At 43.0% G+C, this 23,477-nt stretch overlaps 1 protein-coding gene across 1 annotated transcript; it reads left to right on the top strand.

Moving 5' to 3' along the window:
• The first annotated feature begins 19,628 nt into the window (after nt 1–19,628).
• On the top strand, nt 19,629–23,138 carry LOC121394099. Its single transcript, XM_041564102.1, has 3 exons — nt 19,629–20,395; nt 22,739–22,778; nt 22,888–23,138. The coding sequence occupies exons 1-2, from the start codon at nt 19,629–19,631 to the stop codon at nt 22,746–22,748; spliced, it is 777 nt and encodes a 258-aa protein (XP_041420036.1). The 3' UTR covers nt 22,749–22,778; nt 22,888–23,138.
• Nucleotides 23,139–23,477: the final 339 nt, after the last annotated feature.

Below are 23,477 nucleotides of genomic sequence, written 5' to 3'. Positions count from 1 at the left end.
ATTACTGGCACTGACCTGAATAACCACCAGTTCCCACTGTCACACTCTTATGTGTCTCTGTGCAGTGTGGGACCGAAGCCATCCATGCTCCTGAGTCTCCCTCAGTCTCTCTGTGCAACAACTTCACCCACTTCCTCTCTCAGGGTCTTCCACTTTGTCTTTTCCCACCTTCAAGGTGCAGCCTCTCACTGGGATTGACCAGTTAGACAGGGATGACAGTTCCTGACTGGCAATGTTGTTGAGTTAAGTGATCAGGTGATGTTACTCTGTCCATATAAACATCACATGGCTCCCCCCTCCAGTTAAATGCCACCAGCTGCCCCACTGTTGGGTGGAGCTGAGGGGCATTTGGCAATGCTGTGGGTCACTCCATATCTTCCTGATGAGACAGACCATCAGCATTGCCATGCTCTTTGCTGCTTTGGATTGTGAATATGCTGTAGGGTTAAGCTCCACCATAATAGTTTGCCATTGTCCCCACAAACACATTGGAGCCAACTCAGGGGTTTATGATCACTAATAACAGTAAAGTCCCGGCCATACAAGTATGGCTGCAATTTTTTCAAAGCCCACACAATGCCCAGGCATTCTTTTTCCACTGTAACGTAGGCTACTTCCTGAGGTAACAGCTTTCTACTGAGAAATATAACTGGGTGCTCTTCCCCATTATCATTGACTTTGGAGAAAACTGCTCCAATTCCATATGTGGAAGCATCAGTTTGAACTAAAAATCTTTTAGTAAAGTCTGGAGCCGCAAAGGATGGGGGAACTGGAGAGAACTGACTTCAATGTATTCAATGCAGTTTCACATTCAGGTGTCCACTGTATGGTCCTTGCCCTTTTCCGACTGGTCAGATCTGTGAGGGGTTTCACAATAGAGCTGTAGTTAGGGATAAATTTGTGATAATAATTAGCAGTCCCTAAGAAAGCCTGAATCTGTTCCTGGGTGCAGGGAGTAGGCAAGTGGGTTACAGCCTCAACTTTAGCAGGATCTAGTCTCCATCGCTCCGAACCCAAATGGTGGCCTAAATAGTGCACTTCTGCCATGCCTTAATGACATTTGTCTGGGCATAAAGTAAGTCCCGCAGAGCATATACTGTCCAGCACATGTTTGAGGTGGGTAAGATGCTCTCCTCAAGTTTTGCTGCATATTGCAATATCGTCAAGGTATGCTTGGGCAAACTCTTGGCAGCCTCCAGAAGGTGGTTTACCAAGTGCTGAAAAGTGGCAGGGGTATTTTTCATGCCAAATAGCATAACTGTAAATTGGCATAGTCCAAACGGGGTAATTAAAGCTAATGGTATTTGTCAATACCCTCTACTCAGATCCAAAGTGGTTAAATATTGAGCCCTGCCCAGTCAGTGTAGAAGTTCATCTATGTGTGGCATAGCGTAGACATCTGTTGAGGTAATGGCATTGAGCTTTCTGTAGTCAACACAAAATCTGGTACTCCCATCCTTCTTTGTAGTAGGGGGCAGCCTAAGCACTATGTGATGGGACAATGACACCAAGGGACAATATTTAATCTAGCTCCTTCTGCATCTCCACTCTCACTGACCCTGCGAATCAATATGCTTCACAGCGAATGAAAGGTATGTACCTGATGTTCAGTCAGTGTTGTATGACCTGGTAAGGATGAAAAGATGCTCTCATAGCACTGTAGGCAGTGTTGTAGCTTTTCTTGTTGAGAGGAAGTGAGCTGTTTCCTCAGGGTGACTTGTTGAAGCCCTGGCTGTTTCTTTGGGTCAGGTAAAAGGTCAGGAATGGGACTTTCATTTGCCTCATCAGTTGGCAGTCTGCACACCGCAGACACTATGCCCTCCCGGCGATAATATTGCTTCATCATATTAATGTGTACCCTCTTGTATTGCTGTGGGTTGTCTGGAGGCGTCACTACATAAGTTGTGTCATGTAGTCGCTGAATCACTATATAGGGACCCTCCCAGGTGGCCTGTAGCTGACCTTGTCTGGTTGGGAGGAGAAGAATTACATGATCCCCCTCCAGGAAGTAACGTTCCCGGGCATGTTTGTCATACCAGGTCTTCTGCTTTTGTTGAGCTATGAAGAGGTGTTTGTGGGCTATACCTGTAATTTGCACTAGTTTCTCATGGAAATGTAGTACATACAATGGGGGTGTCACAGTATTGGGGTCCCCCTCCCAGTGCTCTTTTAGCAGATCTAATGGACCACGTACCCTCCGTCCATACAATAATTCAAATGGGGAGAAGCCCGTAGACCTCCCTGTAGGCAAACAGCAGATGGGGTAGATAGTGCTCCCAGTGCGTAACAGTTCCAAGTGGTATGCCTGTGGGACAATTAGTTTTTTAGAACCTGCCGTAGCCTATGGGGGGGCCCTCAATGACTTTATAATAGAGTCCCTGCTCATAAACTACTTTGTCACCCTGCTGTACATTCTGCTTCTTAATTCTTTCCCTTAGGTCTGCTAGAGTGGGGTCAGCTCCTTGGGCATTCCTAATATTGGTGCATGTTGAGTCATTAGAAGGGGTGCATAAGTCAGTCACTATATTGTCAGTGGCTACCTGTCCAAGTGAGTTGGAGAGTGTCATCCCTGTAGGAACATCGATTGCTCCCACTTGTGGATCGATCTGTGTAATGTTGCAGTGGATGTCACCTACATAGTTTCCCACCAGTACTGTGACTGGCAGTTGGTCCATGACTCCCACAAGATGCAGGGTACGCCCATTACCAACATCTAGGGTGACCCTGGCCACAGGAATCGCCCTCATAGTGCCACGGATACAGGCTGTACATCCAGGAACAATGTCTGTAGGTAAGAGGATATGTGGCTCCACCAAGGTAATATAAGCCCCAGAGTCCAAGAAGCCTTCAGCAGGTTTGCCATTTATTGCCACTGGGATAATGTGGTTAGAACATTGTTGCTTATCCTTCCAGTGGACCCCCAGTATCACATATTCATTAGGGTTTGAAGTGTCAGTAAAGTGAGGCTCTGATGCACTTTGGGTGTACTTTGTACTGCTTGCTGCTGAGCTACAGAGGCTTCACGTGCAAGAGCAGCCACTGGTTGAGGTGCGGGCACACCAGGAACTTTTGGAGGATGTGGGCACTGTACTTGCAGGTGTGAGTATGATCCACAGTGAAAACAATTCCTAGCAGCAGTCGAGGGTAGGTGTGCAGGGGGCCAGAAGGTCCTTGGTGTAGTTTGCCCGCTTGCTCTATCTCCACCACGGGGTAGACCTGCTGAAGGTATAGGGTTAACTCATAAGCGCCGAGCCTGGGCTTGTCCCTCTAAGCCTTTATCTCCCAGTTTTGCTGCCTCTTCTAGGGTTTTGGGGGAGCAACATCTGGGGCAAACTTTTCTAAAAACGGTTCAAGTAGGCATAGTTTCCTTTAGAAACTTAAGCAAAGTTGCTTAAGTTTCTGAAGGACTGGTGATAAGTCTCTGAGGATATGGCATAGTTATTTAACAACACTTTCTTCACCTCCTCATAGTTGGCACGTTGTGGGAATTTCTTGATAGGCATCATCGGTCTTTCCTGCAAGTTTGCCAGCCAATATCTTGGTCCACTCAGTTTTGGAAACTGCATAGTCCTCACACATAATCTCAAAAGTTTTCAAATACCCATCAATATTTTCTCTGCAATCATCAAAAGATGGAAAAGCAGCATGGGTACGTTTTACTACCGGCTTTTAATTTGCATAACTGATCTCCTGACGGGGATTCCTTTGGTCAGATGAAAAGTTTGGTGCTGAGGCCACCTTGGCCCTCTTGGATGGTTAGTTCCAGCAGTTTCAGGCGCTCAGCCCCAGTGGGATCAGCACCCCAGCAGCCAGCCGTGAATGATAACGGATTATGGTAAGATCTTCCTTAAATGGTTTGAGAGGAATACCTTGAGCTGAGGCTTCTGACTACAGATCTTTATTGTTGACCAGTTGTGGGGTTGATCCCTGTTGAGGTTGAACTGCAGTCAACTGAGAAGTTAGGTACTCTATTTCATGCGTCAACAATTAATCTGCCACATCTGGTTGGTTTGACCAATGATTCCTGGTGTGTTGTGCTATTAGTGCAGCCATCTGGCCCTTTGTGAGTCCTTCGGGATAAATTTCTCGGCTATGTAAGCTTTTTAGGATTGGAGAGTGCAGTTCAGTAAGTTCACGTTCCATTTCTACCTGGTTTACTCTGGGACGATCTTCTGGAGGATCTATTCCCACCGCTGCCACCAGTGTGAAGTTACCCTTTAGAGACTCATCAGCAGGTAACTCAAATGCTTGAAAAGAGTGGTAGAAACATGTGAACTAAATGTAACTATTGGTGACTTGATAACAGTGGCATGAATAACGCATCCCAACATGTATTTGTCAAAATAGTGGCAACAACAATTTAGAATCCACACGTTAGTCTCCTTGGGTGGTTATTAGGAAGTTGAAGCTGTTGGAACCACTCACAGTGATGCAGCAATAGATTCACTGTTTAGCTGGTGATAATGGTGAACATGAGGTGTAGGTTCTAATCAGTTACCACAGGGGGGCAGCAAGTCATTTCACACTGACATAATCCAGCACATGTACAGGCTGCACAGTATAGTTCCATAGAGAACACAATATAGTTCCACCGTCTCTCTTCAAGATATGCAAAGCACAGGGCAGTGCAGTGTGCCGGCACAGACAGTCACATTTGGTGCTGGTAGTAGAAATGCCAGAGAGTGATATGTAGATGAAGGCCAGGGGAAATGCAGCACTTTGCTCTTATTCTGCTCTCACACTGGGATGATGTGTGGGCTTTATGGGGCAGCCCATAACTGGCACTGACCTGAATAACCACCAGTTCCCACTGTCAAACTGGTATGTGTCTCTGTGCAGCACAGGCGGAAGCCACCCGTGCTCCTGCTCTGTGCAACAACTCCACCCACTTTCTCTCTCAGGGAGATGTCACTTCCACATTGTCTTTCCCTACCCTCAGGGGCAGCCTCTCACTGGGATTGGACAGTTGGAAAGGGATGACAGTTCCTGACTGGCAATAGCTCAGTTTTGTTGAGTTCAGTGATCAGGTGATGTGACTCTGTCCATATAAACATCACACCAGCAGTTGGTGATTTTGGTGCTGCATTGGGGGTCGTCGTGGAGTCATCATGACCATGTGTAAGAAGAATCCAGCCCCACTGCTCATTGCCTAAGGGGGTTGGCTGCTGTTTAGCAAAAGAGGAGGCGCCCACCAATGACCCCCACGTCCTGCTGATGTTCTTGCTCCTTTGGAGTCGCTGTGGGGGTTGCACCTGGGAGGACAATTCAGCCCCACTGCTCATTGCCTAGGGGGGTTGCTGCTGCTGGGTCATCGGTGGGTGACTCCTCTTCTGCTGAGGCTGCTGCTGGCTGTGGCTGGCTGCGGAAAGCTTCAAATCAGTAGCCACCCCACCTAGGCAACGAACAGTAGGGCCGGATTATACTCCCAGGTGCACGATGACCTCCACAGCAACCCCAAAGGAAAAGGAACATCAGCAGGCCGTGGGGGACATTGGTGGGTGCTTCTTCTTCTGCTGAGGCTGCTACTGGCGGCAGAAAGCCAGCAACATTAAAAAATAAATAATGAAGACCAATTGAAAAAAAAAAAACTTGAAAAAAAAAAGTTAACTTGAAGGTGAATCACCCTTTAAAGCCCCTCTAATTTGCCTCAGAGGGGAAAAATTTCCTTCCTGACTCCAGAATGACAATCAGACTAGTCCTTGGATCAACTTGTACTATGAGTGATCTTCCATAACCCTGTATTCCCTCACTTCCCACCCAACTCCTTCTTAAAGCTATCTAATGTATCAGTCTGTACAACTGATTCAGGAAGAGAATTATACATATTTACAGCTCTCACTGTAAAGAAAAAAAACCCTTCCGAATATTTAGGCAGAAACTCCTTTCTTCTAATTGGAATGGGTGACCTTGTGTCAGCTGGAAAGACCTACTAGTAGATAAAGCATTAGAGAGATTATTATATGATCCCCTTATATATTTATACATAGTTATCATATCACCCCTTAAATGCCTCTTCTCCAGCGTGAACATCCACAATTTGGCCAGTCTTTCTTTCAGGGAACCCCAGACTTCAAAGGTATAGTTTGGTAGTGGGTGAGAGCCAAGTATTATTCTGCGGTGTAGTTTATCAACCCATGGCAAATGAATAAGGTCAGTTAATGTAGATTGCTCTTCAATTTCAATTCATGCTTTATCCTCTAAATTATGAAACCAATCTCTGATTCTATTTAATATTGCAGCTCTGTGTTAACAAAAACATCTGGTAAGGCTAGTCTGTCTTATTTCTATACAACATGGCCGTCTTTATTCTAAGGGGTTTGCTGTGACCAAATGTACAGTGCCCAAGCTTCCACTGTAGGGTCTGTCTATCGAAACCTACACCTAAACACTCAGTTCCCTAACACTGGTGCAACATCAACTCAGGGGCTCTATCCAGGGATTCTGCCTATGACTAAGTGCTGGGTAAGCATGAAACGCGTTAGGCGCTAGAGGGGTTATCTCTTATGTTTTTTAATAACTGATGTAAATAAAGTATTTTTTTACTTATTAGCATGCTTTGGAGAATTTATTAAGTATATGGCTATACCTCTCTTTGGTCACTAGAGGTCTCCAGCATGCTTACAATTAATGTTCACTGGCTTCTACCTCCAATTTGACTAAAATAAGAAACAATAATAAACCAAACTTCACTCAGTGGATTTACTAATTTATGTAAACAGAATTATCAGCAAAAATGGCAGCATCGAGTATCCAAAATATTCATGAACTGATAAAGCCACCTTACATTTCAATATATTTAGATTTGTAGACTTTAGTTTTTTGACCAGGATCAATTAGTTTGAAAAAAGGAGACCAGTCATCCATGAATTTGCGCTTTAAATGTGGTTCAACTGTTTTTGCTCATATTGCTTTTGGCCAACACAATTAATCAATTGTGTTGGCAAGAAGCAATATGGGCAAAAACAGCTGATAAAATATCTTTCATGGAGGGGGAAGATTTTAAAAGCCAATATAAGAGTAAAGTTTTTTTTGTAGCAGCAACACAACAAAGTATTAAGTTGGCTAACATTTTAACATTGGCATTGCATTGATTTAGAGAAAGGTGAGACAATATTTAAGAGGACATAAGCTGGAGAGAAATTAAAGCATATTTTCAACTTTGAACTAATGAAGTCTTTTAGTCTTTGCCAGACCAACTGTCACGGCCGGCACCCAATACCAGAACAAGTGCCAAGTACCCTGGTCTCGGCTTCACCAGTAGTGTGACCACCGTTGGGCTTCGGGAGGAGCCCTCAGCTTACTTGGGTGCCACCTGGATTTAACGAGGGGTGTAAGGCGAGATCTTCTGGCTAGCAAAGGGGCACGGCTGTTAGCAGAGTCTTTTTGGGTCGAAGGTCACAGTACAAAGGATTAGGCAGAATCGTAGTCAGGCAGGCTGGGTCGAGGCAGGTAGATAGCAAGGATCGTCAAACAGGCAAAGGGTCAAAACCGGGTGATCAAACAAGGGGTTAAACAGAAGCGTTGTCGAAAGCAGGCAAAGGTCAGGATCCAGAAGTAAGAATAGTCAAAATAGCCAGGCAGGGGTCAAAACAGGTTCAGAAGATAACAGACAGATTAGCACAAGGCTCAGGAGCACCAGGAAATTCAATCCTATCACGGGCAATGACAAACAGTGGGAATACCCCTTTAATACTTTTAAATTTGGCGTCATTGCACGCTGACGTCATTACGCCAGCGTGCATGCGCCTTTAAATCCGGAAGTGCGCGCGCGCACTAAGGAAGAGCCGGCGCAAGAAGAGGAGCATCGCGGCGTGGCGGGCGTCCCCGCCTAGGGGGCGGCAGGCGTCCCTGCCGTCCCCCCACTAGACCACCAGGGTGAGACTTTGTTACACCAACTTAATCTGGGGACAACTCCAAAAGTAATGGTACAGGTCTACATTCTCATGCTTACATTTTGGGCAAAATGAGACATGACCCAATCCCTTACCTTTGTGAAAAAGCTTCCCGTATCCCAGATGGATCAGTTTGAAATGCTGGACTCTCTAGTCCTCTGAGGTAAAATGCTTGTTAAATTTTGTAATAGAAGAGGACAATTGGGAAATGGGTAATTACACAATGTAAATAATTTGTCAATTTTAAAGCTGCATCTTTAATAGGGTGCATTATTCTAAATGGGGGACACCAACGTTTCCATGTTTTATAATCTATATTTAAGATCCCCCAGTTATCTTCTATTTTAGCCAGCTCCTCAGCTAACCAATGTTTCTGAATATCATAGAGGTTTTTGTTGGCAACTGAAAGAAAAGCGCTGTTTACAATAATATAGAGAAAGTGATCTCCTATTTTCAAACCAAGTTGTCTTTTTAAAACTGCCCAAGAAAGAAGGTTCCCATTAGTAGGATCCTTGAAGTCTCTAATCATAAGAGGATGGCGTTTTTTAGAGAGGGAAAGCAAGGAGGAGTATCCGGGTTGTGAGTTTTTCCAAAGGAGATGAATTGACATGAAAGGAGTCTGCATATGATTAAAACTGTGACTGGAGAATAGCACTTTCCATGTAAAAATTGAGTCCCTAAATAGAGGGTTTACTTTACATTCAAAATGAACATCCTTCCATTTGAAATGGAGGATTTTTAAAATGTGGGAGGTGAATGTGGGAAAAACTTCAAGAGCATGATTTGTAAATTTGTCTCCTTTAAACGTCCACTCAATAAGGTATTTATTATTATTATTATTATTATTAACATGTATTTATATAGCGCCAACATATTGCGTAGCACTGTAAAGTAAATGTGATTATACAACTACATCACATGAATTACATACATAGAATATATGGAGTAACAAACATCACAATCAATACAGGTACAAAAAGGTGAGGAAGGCCCTATGCATAGGCATACAGTCTAAAGGGAAGGGAGTAATACACAAGGTGTGGGAGTGGGCAAGATCGAATTAAGTGGGTGAGAAATGTGGTATTGTATGTGGTGTTGCGTTTGGTAGTTAAGCAGAGTGAGGGTAGGCTTCTCGAAAGAAGTGCGTTTTCAGAGATTTCTTGAAAGCAGAAAGGTTGGGAGAAAGTCGGACAGACCGTGGGAGAACGTTCCAGAGGAGGGGTGCAGCCCTTGCAAAGTCTTGAATGCGAGCATGTGAGGAGGTAATGAGAGAAGAGTTGAGTAGTAGGTCAGTAGAGGAGCGTAGTAAGCGAGTGGGTGAGTATATAGAGATGAGTTCAGAGATGTAGGGTGGGGCAGAGTTATGAAGTGCTTTGAAAGTCAGTGTCATTAATTTGAATTTGATTCTGAAAGGTAACGGAAGCCAGTGCAGGGATTGGCAGAATGGCGAGGCAGAGGAGGAGCGGTTGCTGAGGTGTATGAGCCTCGCAGCAGTGTTCATTATGGACTGGAGAGGTGACAGTCTCTGGAGGGGGAGGCCAATTAAAAGAGAGTTACAGTAGTCTAGACGCGATATGATGAGAGAATGAATAAGAATTTTGGCAGTGTCTTGGGTGATAAATGATCGTATTTTGGATATGTTCCTTAGGTGAAAGTGACATGATTTAATAAGTGACTGCATATGAGGAGTGAATGACAGGGCAGAATCTAGGATAACCCCAAGGCACCGGGCCTGGGGAGAGGGGGTGATAGTGGAATTGTTAACTATGATGGATACTTCGGGGATGCTAGTGGTGTTAGTTGGAGGAAAGAGAACCATTTCCAGTTTTAGAGAGGTTTAATTTAAGGTAGCGTTGCGACATCCAGGTAGAGATAGTGGACAGGCAGGAGGAGACGCGAGTTAGGAGTTCTGGGTTGAGATCGGAAGATGAGAGATAGATCTGTGTATCGTCAGCATAGAGGTGGTAGTGAAAACCATACGAATTTATTAATTTGCCAAGGGAGGAAGTATAGAGGGAGAATAGTAATGGAGTTCCTCAAGGCTCTGTCCTGGGACCAACAGAAAGAGGTAGGGGAGAAGATGATACTCCATTGTATAGGAGACACTGAAGGAACAATTGGTGATGTAAGAGGTATCTAGTAATTGCAGCTAAATTAAAGATTCTGAAATTAGGTTATTTTAGGCCACCTAAAGCATAGGGGCCTTGCAATTTGAATAGGGCAATTTTAGGTTTCTTACCACTCCATATAAAACTATTCAGTACTGAATCCAGTTTCTTAATGTCATTATGTTTAATTAAAATCGGCAAGTTTGTTAATGGATAGATTAATTTGGGAAATATCAACATCTTGAATAAAGCTATCTTTCCTTTTAGATTAAGAGGGGTATTCCATTTATGGCAAAGAGATAATACTTTATGGCAGGCATAATGTTTAGTGAATAAAGGTTCCTCAAGTCTTTGGGAAAAATTAGCCCCAAGTATTTAAGCTGTGATTTTGGAAAGTCAAGTCTCAGGTTCTTAAATAAGGCACTAGATAAAATAGCACTGATGTTCATAATCTCAGTTTTATGAATGTTAATTTTGTAACCTGAAAAAGTGCCAGATTTATGTAACAAGTTAAAGATATCGGGGAGTAAATTGTTAGCATTCTGAACAACTAATAATAAATCATCCACAAATGCTAAGGTTTTAACATGAAATGTATTGATTTATAAAAAGTATTGAAATATAAAAAGTATAAATAGCCTAAAAGGGCTTCCAGACATTGCCCGTTATAGGAGTTTGTTCCTGGTGCTATTTGAGCTTTTGCTAATCTGTTTTGAACCTGTTTGATTCCTGTTGTGACCCCTGCCTGGCTTTTGACTATTCTGACCTCTGGATCCTGACCCTTGTCTGAATACCGGCTACCTCTTCTGCTTAACCCCTCTGATTGACTTCCTGGTTTGACCCTTGACTGCCTGACTACGTTTATTCTCTGCCTGCCCCGACCCGGCCTGATCTGACTACTCTATTGCCTAACGTCTTGTACCATGACCTTCTGCCCAAAGACTTTACCTACAGTTGTGCCCCTTCGCTTGTTCAGAACCTTTCGTCTTGCACCTCTCATTTTAAGACCTGGCGGCATCTGAGTAGCTGAGGGCTCCTCCCGAGGCCAAAGGCGGCTGCTACAGGCAGAAGCACGAGCCGAGACCAGGGTGCTTGGCATTGGTTCTAGATTCAGGGTGCCAACGTTTCATTATAACTGCCATGGATGAAGAAGGTCAGGCCACTGCTGCCACTACTCCTTCCACTACTGAAGCGCTCCTCACCACTCTGCTACAGCGCACCACGAGCGGAAGCAGGATTATTTGATGCAAGGCTTCCATAATCTGACCCGCCGACTGGATACTTCTTTACAGTCTCCAGCTCCAGTAGTCATCCCTCCTATGGCCGTTCCAGTGGGTTCTTCTGCCATGATGGGTAACGTATTAAAAACCCATGAACCCAAAATTGTCTTTCCCGAAAAAATTTAATGGGGATAGATCAAAATTTTTTGTGTTCCAGGAGGCATGCAAATTATACCTCAGCTTCTTTCCTCAGTCTTTCGCTACTGGCAAGGAAAAAGTGAGGTTAGTAATGACCCTATTACAGGGTGATCCTGCCGATTCCGTGATTCGTAAATTACACCAGGGAAAATGGGATGCGGAGGTGTATTGCACTGAATTCCGCCGATGGGCAGTAGAAACTGGGTGGAACGACATGGCTCTTCGTAGCCAGTTCCAGATAGGGCTCTCAGATTCTGTCAAAGACAGCTTTGTAAACTATCCTCTATCTACTATCCTGGATGACCTTATGTCTCTAGCCATCCAAGTAGATAGAAGACAGAGGGAGAGAAGGGGTGAGAAGGGTACTTCCTTTCATTCTGGGGTTACCAATGTTAAGTCTTTCTTTCCAAATATGGTTACCAATGTCAAACCTCTTAATCCCTCTGTGCCTTTACCTCAGGAAGAACCCATGCAACTGGGCAAATCCCATCTTACTCCTGAGGAAAAGGCTTGCAGGCGATCTTTGGGTCTATGCATTTATTGTGGGGAAAAAGGTAATTTTTTAAATCAATGTCCTAACAGGCCGGGAAACTTCCAAGCCTAAATGGAGAAGGGCTCCATTTGGATAAAGAAGTTTCCTCTCCCGATTTTTACCAGTTATGTTAACCTGGCCTACGGGCTCTGTTAAGGTTTCCACTTTTGTGGATTCTGGGGCAGAGGGGAATTTTTTGGATGCTGCCTTCGCAGTAAAGTTTAATATTCCTTTAACCTCTCTAAATCCTCCTATGAGAATCTTTGTGGTTGACAAAAAACCCTTGGGGTCAGGTTTGGTAACCAAGAAGACTGCAGTCTTATCTATGTGTTCAACAACTTGCACTGTGAGGAATTAGCCTTTTTTATTAATGAGGGTGCTTCCTCTCCTCTGATATTGGTCTTTGCCCTTGTATAGACTGCAGGGGTCTTAACAAGATCACCATAAAAAATCGTTACCCCCTTCCTCTGATTTACGAATTATTTGACCAGGTTAAAAATGCCAAAATGTATTCCAAGCTTGATCTTAGAGGTGCTTATAACCTCATCCGTATCAGGGAAGGGGATGAGTGGAAGACGGTCTTTAACATCAGAGACGGCCACTACGAATATTTAGTTGTGCCATTTGGTCTTTGTAACGTCCCCGCAGTGTTTCAGTAATTTGTCAATGACATCTTCCGGGACCTGCTGGGGTTATTCCTAGTGGTCTATCTAGATCAGTGGTCTCCAACCAGTAGCTCGCGAGCAACATGTTGCTCACCAACCCATTGTATGTTGCACTTAGTGGCCTCAAAGCAGGTGATTATTTTTGAATTCCTGACTTCAAGTTTTGGTTGCATAAAAACCAGGTGCACTGCCAAACAGAGCCTCCTGTAGGCTGCCAGTCCACATAGTGGCTACCAAATCAAAGCCCTTATTTGACACCCCATAAACTTTTTTGAATCCTTGTGTTGCTCCCCGACACTTTTTATTTTTGAATGTGGCTCAAGGGTAAAAAAGGTTGGGGACCCCTGATCTAGATGATATCCTGATCTTTTCTTCCAACTTGAGTGTTCACCGTAAACACGTGCAGGAGGTGTTACTCGGGTTGAGGAATAGGGATGTAGCGAACCGCCGATAATGTGTTCGCGAACGCCGTTCGCGAACACCGGCAAAAATTGCGAACAGTTCGCGAACTTCGAACATCCGAAAATCGTTCGATTCGAACGATCGAAGGATTTTAATCGTTCGATCGAACGATTTTCGTTCGAATCGAACGAAAATCGTTCGAATCGAACGAAAATCGTTCGATTTTAGCGATCGAATGGTCGAATGGTCGAACGATTTTGACGCGAACGCCTATTGGCGAACGTCGTGCGACGTTCGTGAACTTGCGGCGGACGCGAACAGCCGATGTTCGCCGGCGAACAGTCCGCGACATCCCTATTGAGGAAAAATAACCTCGTCTGTCCAATTTTTGGGGTTTAACATCTCTAGTAAGGGTCTGGAAATGGATCCTGGGAAAGTTAAAGCGGTACTAGACTCGGCCCAGCCTCTTTGTTTGTGGGCAACCCAAAGGTTCTTAGGGTTTGCCAACTATTACCGCCAATTTATTAAAAACTTTTCCTTGATTGTGGCCCCTATTACTGATTTAACAAAAAAAGGTGCAGATCTGAGTATGTGGTCCCCCAATGCTATTCAAGCCTTCAAAATCCTCAAGGAGGAGTTTGTGTCTGCCCCCATTCTTCGTCACCCTGACACCACACTTCCATTCATAGTAACATAGTAACATAGTAAGTAAGGTTGAACAAAGACACACTTTCATTGAGTTCAACCTTTTTATTTTTATATATATCTGCCTAAATGGCAATCCGACTAGTCCCTGGATCAACTTGTACTATGAGCTAGCTTCCATTACCCTGTATTCCCTCACTTGCTAAAAAGCCAGCCAACCCCTTCTTAAAGCTATCTAATGTATCAGCCTGTACAACTGATTCAGGTAGAGAATTCCACATCTTCACAGCTCTCACTGTAAAAAACCCCTTCCGAATATTTAGGCGCAACCTCTTTTCTTCTAATCGGAATGGGTGACCTTGTGTCAGCTGAAAAGACCTGCTGGTAATTAAAGAAATTGTTGAGGTTGATGCCTCAGAGGTTGGGGTGGGGGCAGTCCTTTCTCAAAGGCATTCAACAACCAACAAGGTACACCCTTGTGCCTTTTTCTCAAAAAAAAATTCGCCTGCTGAGGCTAATTATGATGTCGGGAATAGAGAATTGTTGGTTGTTAAGTGGGCCTTTGAGGAATGGCGACATCTGTTGGAGGGGGCTAAGCATTTGATAACGGTTTTCACTGACCATAAAAATTTGTTATATATCAAGTCTGCCAAGCAGCTGATTCCCAGGCAGGCCAGATTGGCTTTATTTTTCACCCGGTTTAATTGTTCCCTTACCTACAGGCCTGGCTCCAAAAACACCAAGGCAGATGCACTCTCTAGAACAGGGGTCCTCAAACTACGGCCCGCGGGCCGGATACGGCCCTCCAATGTCATTTACCCGGCCCCCGCCCACGCTGGCAATTGCCCCATATTTTTAAAAAAAAAAATATAGAAAGCTCGAATCTGGCCTCACTATGGACTAACTATGGGCATTTGAACAAGCGGTGCATCAGTTATGTATGCGCGCATGTTCACGTCGGCCCCCTGATGACGTCACTGAGGCGTGCTATGCGTGGGGCGCAAGAGGCGCATCAGGGAGGGAGCGCTCTGGATTTGGCGCTTTTCCTGACATCCTAGGGCAGGCTGTGGCTGCGCATTTTGGTGGGCTGCAGGCTAAAAAGTAACCTACTGCTCCTCTGCCAACTGATCGGAATCTGCTGCTCCTGTCTCTTCTACTGCGCTGGTGAGCAAAGTGAATTGGGGGAACATGTCGGCCTTAATTATTCCCAAAACCCACACACACACTGTGCCCACCACCAACTTCTTTAATTTAATTTTACAAGGTTTCTTAATTTCTGTTTGCCCTATTTCTCTATTTCTTCCCCATTTTTTTTTTTTTAAATCTTGTTGCATTGCCCATCTCCATACATTCTCCCTTGCATCTCCTCACTGAATTAATTATTTTTACATGATTAATGAAGTGTTTTAATTTAATTTTACAATTAAACCCCAGAGCTCTCTTAATTTCTGTTTGCCCTATTTCTGCCCCATTTTATTTATTTTGCTGCCCATCTCCATACTACTCCTTTGCCTCATCTTTATATCTCTCTTTATCCCTGGGTATGCTATGATTTTCTTACTGGGAGTGCTTACAATGAATGTGTTAAAAATTGATTATATATGCTCACTGAATTATTTTTACATGATTAATGAAATGCATTAATTTTACATTTAAACCCCTGAGTTCTCTTAATTTCTGTTTGCCCTATTTCTGCCCCATTTTTTTTATTTTGGTGCCCATCTCCATCTCTCTTTATCCCTGGGTATGCTATGATTTTTTTACTGGGAGTGCTTACGATGAATGTTTTAAAAATTGATTATATGCTTATTGAATTAATTATTTTTACATGATTAATGAAGTGTAACAATGGATTTGTAGTCAATAAATGTCAATGAATTACAAGTTGATTAAATGGAATGGCAGTTCATAAAGCTATATGTGTGTGTGACTATATATATATATATATATATATATATATATATATATATATATATATATATATATATATATATATATATATAACAATTATCTCCAGGCCAGCACTCCCATTAGTTAAATTAAAGTTTTAACTGTTAAAATCTTGTCTTTATTGAAGCATGGTATCTGTCTCCAACGTTTCGGTCCTCATTAGGACCTTTATCCTGGGTACAGAGCACTTTCTGTGCATGCCCACATGTACACTACAGCCTAGTACTGCAGAGTATTAATAGGGAAATAATGTTGTTCTGCAGAGATGTGCAACAGTTCTTGATTTTAACAATTCTGCATCTCATTTACTATGTTATTGTTATAATTATTTTAATGTAATTATCACAGTGTCTTATGGTGGATCTGTAAATTCTACAGGTGGACAACAATACAATTATGTCAAGGAAAAGAAAAGTTGACTCTGAGTGCAGGATGGACCTATGATTACTTTTTCATGCAGTGCAAGGAGAGAGCTGTTTGTCTGTTATGCCAGGATTCAGTGGCTGTGTTCAAGGAATACAAGTTGCGTCGACACTACGAAACTAAACATAAAGACAAATATGGTTGCTTGGTCGGACAAGGGAGAAAAGACAAGATATTAAAACTGAAACATGGATTGACAACTCAGCAAAATGCATTTGTGAAGCAGAAGGAGATAAATATTTCATCATTGCGAGCAAGTTTTCAAGTTGCCAAGCTAATAGCCCGCACTGGCAGACCATTTGTGGAGGGAGAATTTGTGAAAGAATGTCTTCTTTCTGTTGCCAAAGAGATGTGTCCAGAGAAGGCTGATTTATTTGGAACAGTGAGTCTTTCAGGACCTACAATTACACGAAGGATTGAAGAAATGGGGGACAATTTGCATCAAAATTTTCAAAACTCCTCAAAAAAAATTTGCTATTTTTCATTGGCACTCGACGAAAGCAATGATGTCCGTGATTCTGCACAGCTTCTAATTTTCATTCGTGCGACAAATGATCATTTTGATGTCACAGAGGAGCTTGCTGCACTGCAAAGCATCAAAGGAACAACAACAGGAGAGGATATCTATGAAAAGGTTTGCCAAACTATGAATGATTTGGAGCTAGACTGGGCTAAACTAGCCAGTGTGACAACTGACGGTGCTCCTAGCATGGTGGGGTCTATGAAAGGAGTGGTGGGACGCATTAACAAAGAAATGGACCAACTCAACCATTCACGTCCAATAGCCATACACTGCCTCATCCACCAACAAGCGCTGTGTTGTAAATCACTGAAGTGGGACTCTGTCATGAAAGTTGTGGTGTCCTGTGTTAACTTCATTAGGGCTCATGCACTAAACCACAGACAGTTTCAGGCATTTCTGTCTGAGCTGAATGTTGCCTATGATGATATTCTGTACCACACAGAAGTCCGTTGGCTGAGTCGAGGGAGAGTTTTGAAACGTTTTTATGACTTACTTCCACAGATTTCGGATTTTCTGCTTTCAAAAAACAAAGAACTACCAGAGCTTAAAGATGAAGAATGGAAATGGCACCTTGCTTTTCTGACAGATGTACCAGAGCTACTCAACAGTTTCAATGTGCAACTTCAAGGAAAGGGGAAGCTCATCTGTGATATGCATTCACATGTGAAAGCATTTGAAGTAAAATTGGACCTCCTCATTAAACTAGTGAAGGAGGAAAATTTCTGCCATCTCCCCTCTACTCAAAAGCTGTTAGCTGAGAAACCAACAGTTGCATTCCCAAACAAAACATGTGTGGATTCACTGGAAATGTTGCAAAGGGAGTTTCAAAAGAGATTTAAAGAGCTTCATCTCCATGAACAGGACATACAGCTTTTCCGGAACCCATTTTCTGTTGAAATTGAAATTGTTGATCCGATTTACCAAATGGAACTGGCCGAACTACAGAATTGTGACTCTCTAAAAGACATTTTCAAAGCAAGCAGCCTTACTAATTTCTATGCATCTCTCCCCTCTGAGACATATCTTAATCTCAGGAACCATGCACTCAAAATGGCAACCATCTTTGGCAGCACCTATGTCTGTGAACAGACTTTTTCCCGAATGAAAAATCTGAAATCTCCAACCAGATCCACACTTACTGATGCACACTTGGAATCATGTCTCCCTTTGTCAAGATGATTGGTCGGATCTTCTCCCGTGGGCGGAATTCGCTCATAACAATGCATGCCACACTTCCACCGTTTATGACTGTGTATGGACAACATCCTCAAGCCTTCCCTCAAGACTTCGTCTTGTCTGACATCCCTGCTGCAGATGATCAGGCTGCCCATATGTCTGCTATTTGGGCTGCAACCAAATCTAGTTTGGAAAAGAGTGCTCTGGTGCATAAGACTTTTGCTGATCGGAGACGTAGATCTTCTCCTCTATATAAAGTTGGTGACAAGGTGTGGTTATCCACTAGAAACATTCACTTAAGAGTGCCTACTCCCAAGTTGGGTCCAAGATTTGATGGTCCATTCTCCATTGTGGAGATTGTTTATCCCGTGGCTGTCAGAATTCAGCTTTCCCCTGAGATACGAATTCCGAACGTGTTCCATGTATCCCTGGTGAAACCGGCAATTTCTAATCGCTTCTCTTCTGACCAGCCTCCTCCTTCTGCTATTTCTGTGGACGGTCAACATGAGTACGAGGTGGAAAAAATCTTAAACTCCAGACTCTCCAGAGGTTCGCTCCAATTCCTTATTAAGTGGAAGGGTTTTGATCCTGAAGAATGCTCCTGGGAGAAACATTCTGATGTTCATGCCCCTCATTTGGTTAAAGAGTTCTACAAGCAGTTTCCCCAGAGGCCAAGGCTTAGCGGTCCAGAGGCCCCCTGTGGGGGAGGGGGTACTGTCAGGACTCTTACCTGCAGCAGCGCCGGCAGGCGCGTCTCTTCCTTCCCCAAGATGGCGGCACCCAGGATCCCCACGTGGGCGCAGAGACGCCGGCGTCAGGATACCGGCGTGATGACGTAACTGGTGCCAAATTCAAAATAAAGGGACGCCAGAGACGCCGGTTCAATGCCCGATGATAGGTCTTATTTTCTGTGAGTACCTGGGTGTTATTATTACCGTTTATTCTTTGAACTTGACCCTGCCTGGACTTTTGACATTGTTGTATGCTGCCTGCCTTTTTGACCTCTGCCTGGACTTTTGATTCTGTGCCTTTCTGCCTGCCATTGAACCTTTGCCTGGACTTTGACCTTGAACCTGCATTAACCCTTGCCTGTACTTTGTGCCTGAACTTTTACCTCCTTGGTCCTGACTCCCCCACTGGGAGCCTGGTAGGCCCCTGACAGACCCCTGCCTGTTCCTAACGATTCTGACCTCTGTATCCTGATCCATTGCCTGAATTTTGACTACCTCTTCTGCCGTATCCCTCTGATTGATATCCCGGTTTTGACCCTTGCCTGCCTGACCTTGCTTTGAACGCTGCCTGCCCAGACCCGGCCTGATTTGTTAACGCTCACTTTCTGCCTGCCTCGATCCGGCCAGTTCCGACTACAATTCTTTCTACCACCTTGTACCATGACCTTCAGCCCAAAGAGTACGTAATAGAATTAATCCAGCACACGAAATCTGCTCAAGGGTTATTACCCGTGTTTAATGTCAAGCCAAACAGGTTACAACGTTTCGGGGGCGTACCCCTTCGTCAGGTGATCTGTGCCTCCCACTTCCACCATTAAATAGGTAAAAAAAAAATTTAAACAACACCCCCATAGTAAGAAAAATTTAAATATCAATCAAGATATTCTTGATTGATATTTAAATTTTTCTTACTATGGGGGTGTACGCCCCCGAAACGTTGTAACCTGTTTGGCTTGACATTAAACACGGGTAATAACCCTTGAGCAGATTTCGTGTGCTGGATTAATTCTATTACGTACCATTTGTTGGAGGTGCTGTCCTCCTATGGTCCATGCACCGTGGACGTTGAAAGAGGGACCAGGTGTGCATCTGCATTTCGTTTGGCTGAAGTTCGTTTCTACTACGGCAGCAGTATTTGCACCCTCGTGTGTGTCCCCTACGTGATGTCATTTGCCGATGTTTCCGCCTCAACTGACCAACGCGCTGATACTTTCAGCTTTACTGAGGCGGAAAGGAAAAGGATATTGAACGCCGCACAAGCATTACCTTCGATAACACCGGCAGGCGACGCTGAAATCTTGCGTCATCTCGAAAGGCTGAAGAGGAGAGAGGTAGCATGGACACTGCACTCCTCTACTCTGTCCGAATATGCAAAGGTACAGAGAATACCTCGGGGGTTAAGACTGCACATAAAACCAGGATTGTTCCGGGAGGAAAAGGATTTTGTCTCCAGATGGCAGAGTATTCTAAACAAGTGCAGCCTCGATCTAATCACTCTCACTGTGCAGCAGCTGCAAAACGGCTTACGGGAAACTCGCCAGCAAATACATGCAGCAGAGGAGGAACTCAAGGCCAAGGATACGATGAACACTGTCAAAACGACACTTGCAGAGCTCCAGGTGAGGATAGACACACTCGAACAGGAAATCCTTCAATCCAAATTGCGCAAATTCAAAAGAGATACAAAAGATTACGAGAGGGGGGAGGTGTATACATGGAAAACGACAAGGAAGGCCCAATATACAAGACAGCCCAGATCAACAGGGGACTTGGAAGGAGCCTACTCGCAACAATCCTCGGATTCAGATTCTATTTCTGGCACCTCTGCACAATCCTCAACGGCTTTTTTAGGCCAGCGCCAAAGCAACACAAGAGAACCAGGAGGGGCAAAAAAACGCCAGCCAGCAGCAAGGAAACAACAAAAACTGAGGTGAATAACGTTTTTAACTTGTCCTCATATGTTTTGACTGAACCAGAACTATCAGTCCTGAACAAAGGGCTTAATTTTGTACCCATGCATGTGAATGCCCCTTTTGATTTTACGGTTGATTTCTTTAAATTTATGCGATCTCTTAAATTAAAGGTGCATTTTTCTGATAAAAATGTGGGTATTAAGAGTGATGAGGTGAATAAAAAACTGGCCTGTAAATTGCAACAAAAAAGTACATATGTTCCCCCTGGGAATTATCCCTCACTTGATGCTTTTGAATTTCTAGTGAGAATGGAGGTTGAAAAGCATTTGGTTGATAGCCACAATAAAATCAACAAAATATATCGGCCCTAGAGAGGAAGGCTTTGGTTAATCTTCAGGAGAATGATTCTATTATGATTTGCAAAGCTGACAAAGGAGGTGGGATTGTGGTGTTAAATAAATGTGATTATGAAAAGGAAGCATTTCGCCAGTTAAATAATGATTGTCATTATGAGAAAATTGATTATGATCCCTCTTTACAACTTAGGGATGAAATAAAAATTTTCCTATATTCAGCAGTTATGGAGGGTATTATCACAGAAGATACTTACAATTTATTGTTTCGTGAACAAGCTAAAATCTCACACATTTATTTTCTGCCAAAGATCCACAAGTCCCTAATCAATCCACCTGGGCGCCCTATTGTAAGTAATGTGGGCTCTTTGTTACAGCCTCTTGCTATTTATATTGACATTGCACTACAAGAAATAATTCCAATGTTGAAACACTGTGTACAAGACACAGGTGATTTCCTGCTACGTTTGGACGAGATTGTTGTACCATTAGAGGATTACCTCCTGTGTTCCCTTGACGTATGTGATCTGTTTACGTCCATCCCGCATAATGAAGGCATAGAGTGCGTTCGTTCTTATCTGGGCCTTACTAAAACACCTACACATCAGATTAATTTTTTATGCACTTTATTGGAGATGGTGCTTACGAAAAATGTTTTTTCTTTTCAGAACAATTTTTTCTTACAGACACAAGGCTGCGCCATGGGTGCTAATATGTCACCAGCTTATGCAAACATTTTTATGGATTACTTTGAAAACACTTTTATCTTTGCCAGTTCTAAATTTTCTCCGCATATTTTGTCATATTGGCGCTATGTGGATGATACTTTTTTTCTTTGGAAAGGTGGCAAGGCGAAATTGTTGGAATTCCTTGGATATTTAAACACTGCACATAGCACTTTAAAATTCACTCTAGAGTACCATCCTACCAACATACATTTTTTAGATGTTGATATTTGTCGATCTGATAATGGTTTTAAAACTACAGTTTTTACAAAACCTACTGACCGTAATAATTTATTGAGTCCTGCCAGTTTCCATGCCCCTAGCCTTTTTAATGGCTTACCTAAAAGCCAATTAATGAGGGTTAGGAGAATTACATCGGATGATGAATTATATGCATGTGAATCTGAAAAGATGATTGAAAAATTTCACACAAGGGGTTATGATAAAAATAACCTATTAAAAATTCGTGAAGAGGTTAGTAAGATACCTCGAACTAAACTCTTACATAAACAGATTAGAACTACTAATAATGATAAACGCATACCTTTTATTTCTACATATGATATTAATGCGAAATATATAAGGAAAACAATTTTGAAGCACTGGAAGGTCTTAAAAGGTGATGTTACATTTGGTAAATTGTTCACATTGCCCCCTGTGTTTTCATATAAACGTGGCAGGAATGTTTGTAGACATTCTGCTCCTTCTTTTTAATAATGTCACCAAGTACACACTGACAGGATAGGTACTTTTCCCTGTCTTAGTTGCGGCCATTGTACTGGTATTATTAAGGGGGATTATGTGGTACATCCTCAAAAAGGTACAAAACATAACACGAAAGGTTTTCATACCTGTAACTCTCAGGGTGTAATTTATTGTTTAAAGTGCCCTTGTGGCTTGGCATATATTGGCCAAACGAGTAGACAGGTTAAAATAAGGTTAAATGAACATAAGGCTGCTATAAGAAATTTTAAACCACTAAAAAAGGATGACATTAAGGGAATTAGTGATAAAAAGAAAAAGCAGGAAACTTTTTTATACCAACATTTTTTTGAAGCAGGCCATAGGACATCACAACTAAGATGGCAGGTGCTAGAAAAAATACATTCATCGAACCAAAATCTAAAGATAAGATTGGCACAACGTGAGGCTTACTGGATATGGCTGCTGCAAACTCAGACACCGAGGGGGTTAAATGAGGAGTTTAGCCTGAGCTCTTATTTGTAACAATGTACCATTCGGTTTGAAATTATGTTGCTAATTTGTTTCTATCTTTCTACAGATTCTCCTAAGTTGATAATTTTTTCGTTAGAGAAGGAAAGGTATGATTAATTCTTTCCTATATTGTTTAAAGAATTTTTTGAGTGTTTTTTTAGAAAAGATTTTCTTGTAACAAAATAATGTGTGAACAAATGTTTTCAAACTTTTCAGGGGTTTGGACTTTACTTTGAATAATGGATATCTTTATTATTGGATGGACTCTGGACTTTTACTATAATCCAAGGATTCCTGTTGATTGTTCTTGATTGATATTTAAATTTTTCTTACTATGGGGGTGTTGTTTAAAATTTTTTTTTACCTATTTAATGGTGGAAGTGGGAGGCACAGATCACCTGACGAAGGGGTACGCCCCCGAAACGTTGTAACCTGTTTGGCTTGACATTAAACACGGGTAATAACCCTTGAGCAGATTTTGTGTGCTGGATTAATTCTATTACGTACCATTTGTTGGAGGTGCCGTCCTCCTATGGTCCATGCACCGTGGACGTTGAAAGAGGGACCAGGGACTGCATTTCGTTTGGCTGAACTTCAGCCCAAAGACTTTGCTAACAGTCGTGCCCCTCTGCTTATCCAGAACCTCTCACCTTGCACCTCTCGTTTAAGTCCTGGTGGCATCCAAGTAGCTGAGGGCTCCTCCCGAGGCCAACGGCGGTCACACTACAGGTGAATCACGAGCCAAGACCAGGGTGTTTGGCATTTGTTCTGGTGTTGTGGTGGACTGGTCAGTTTATTCTGTGTGC

The sequence above is a fragment of the Xenopus laevis genome, chromosome 5S (genome assembly GCF_017654675.1).
Source record: "Xenopus laevis strain J_2021 chromosome 5S, Xenopus_laevis_v10.1, whole genome shotgun sequence".
Taxonomy (NCBI): domain Eukaryota; kingdom Metazoa; phylum Chordata; class Amphibia; order Anura; family Pipidae; genus Xenopus; species Xenopus laevis.
The sequence above is the reverse complement of the archived record's forward strand: the minus strand, read 5'-3'. Positions and strand labels throughout refer to the sequence as shown.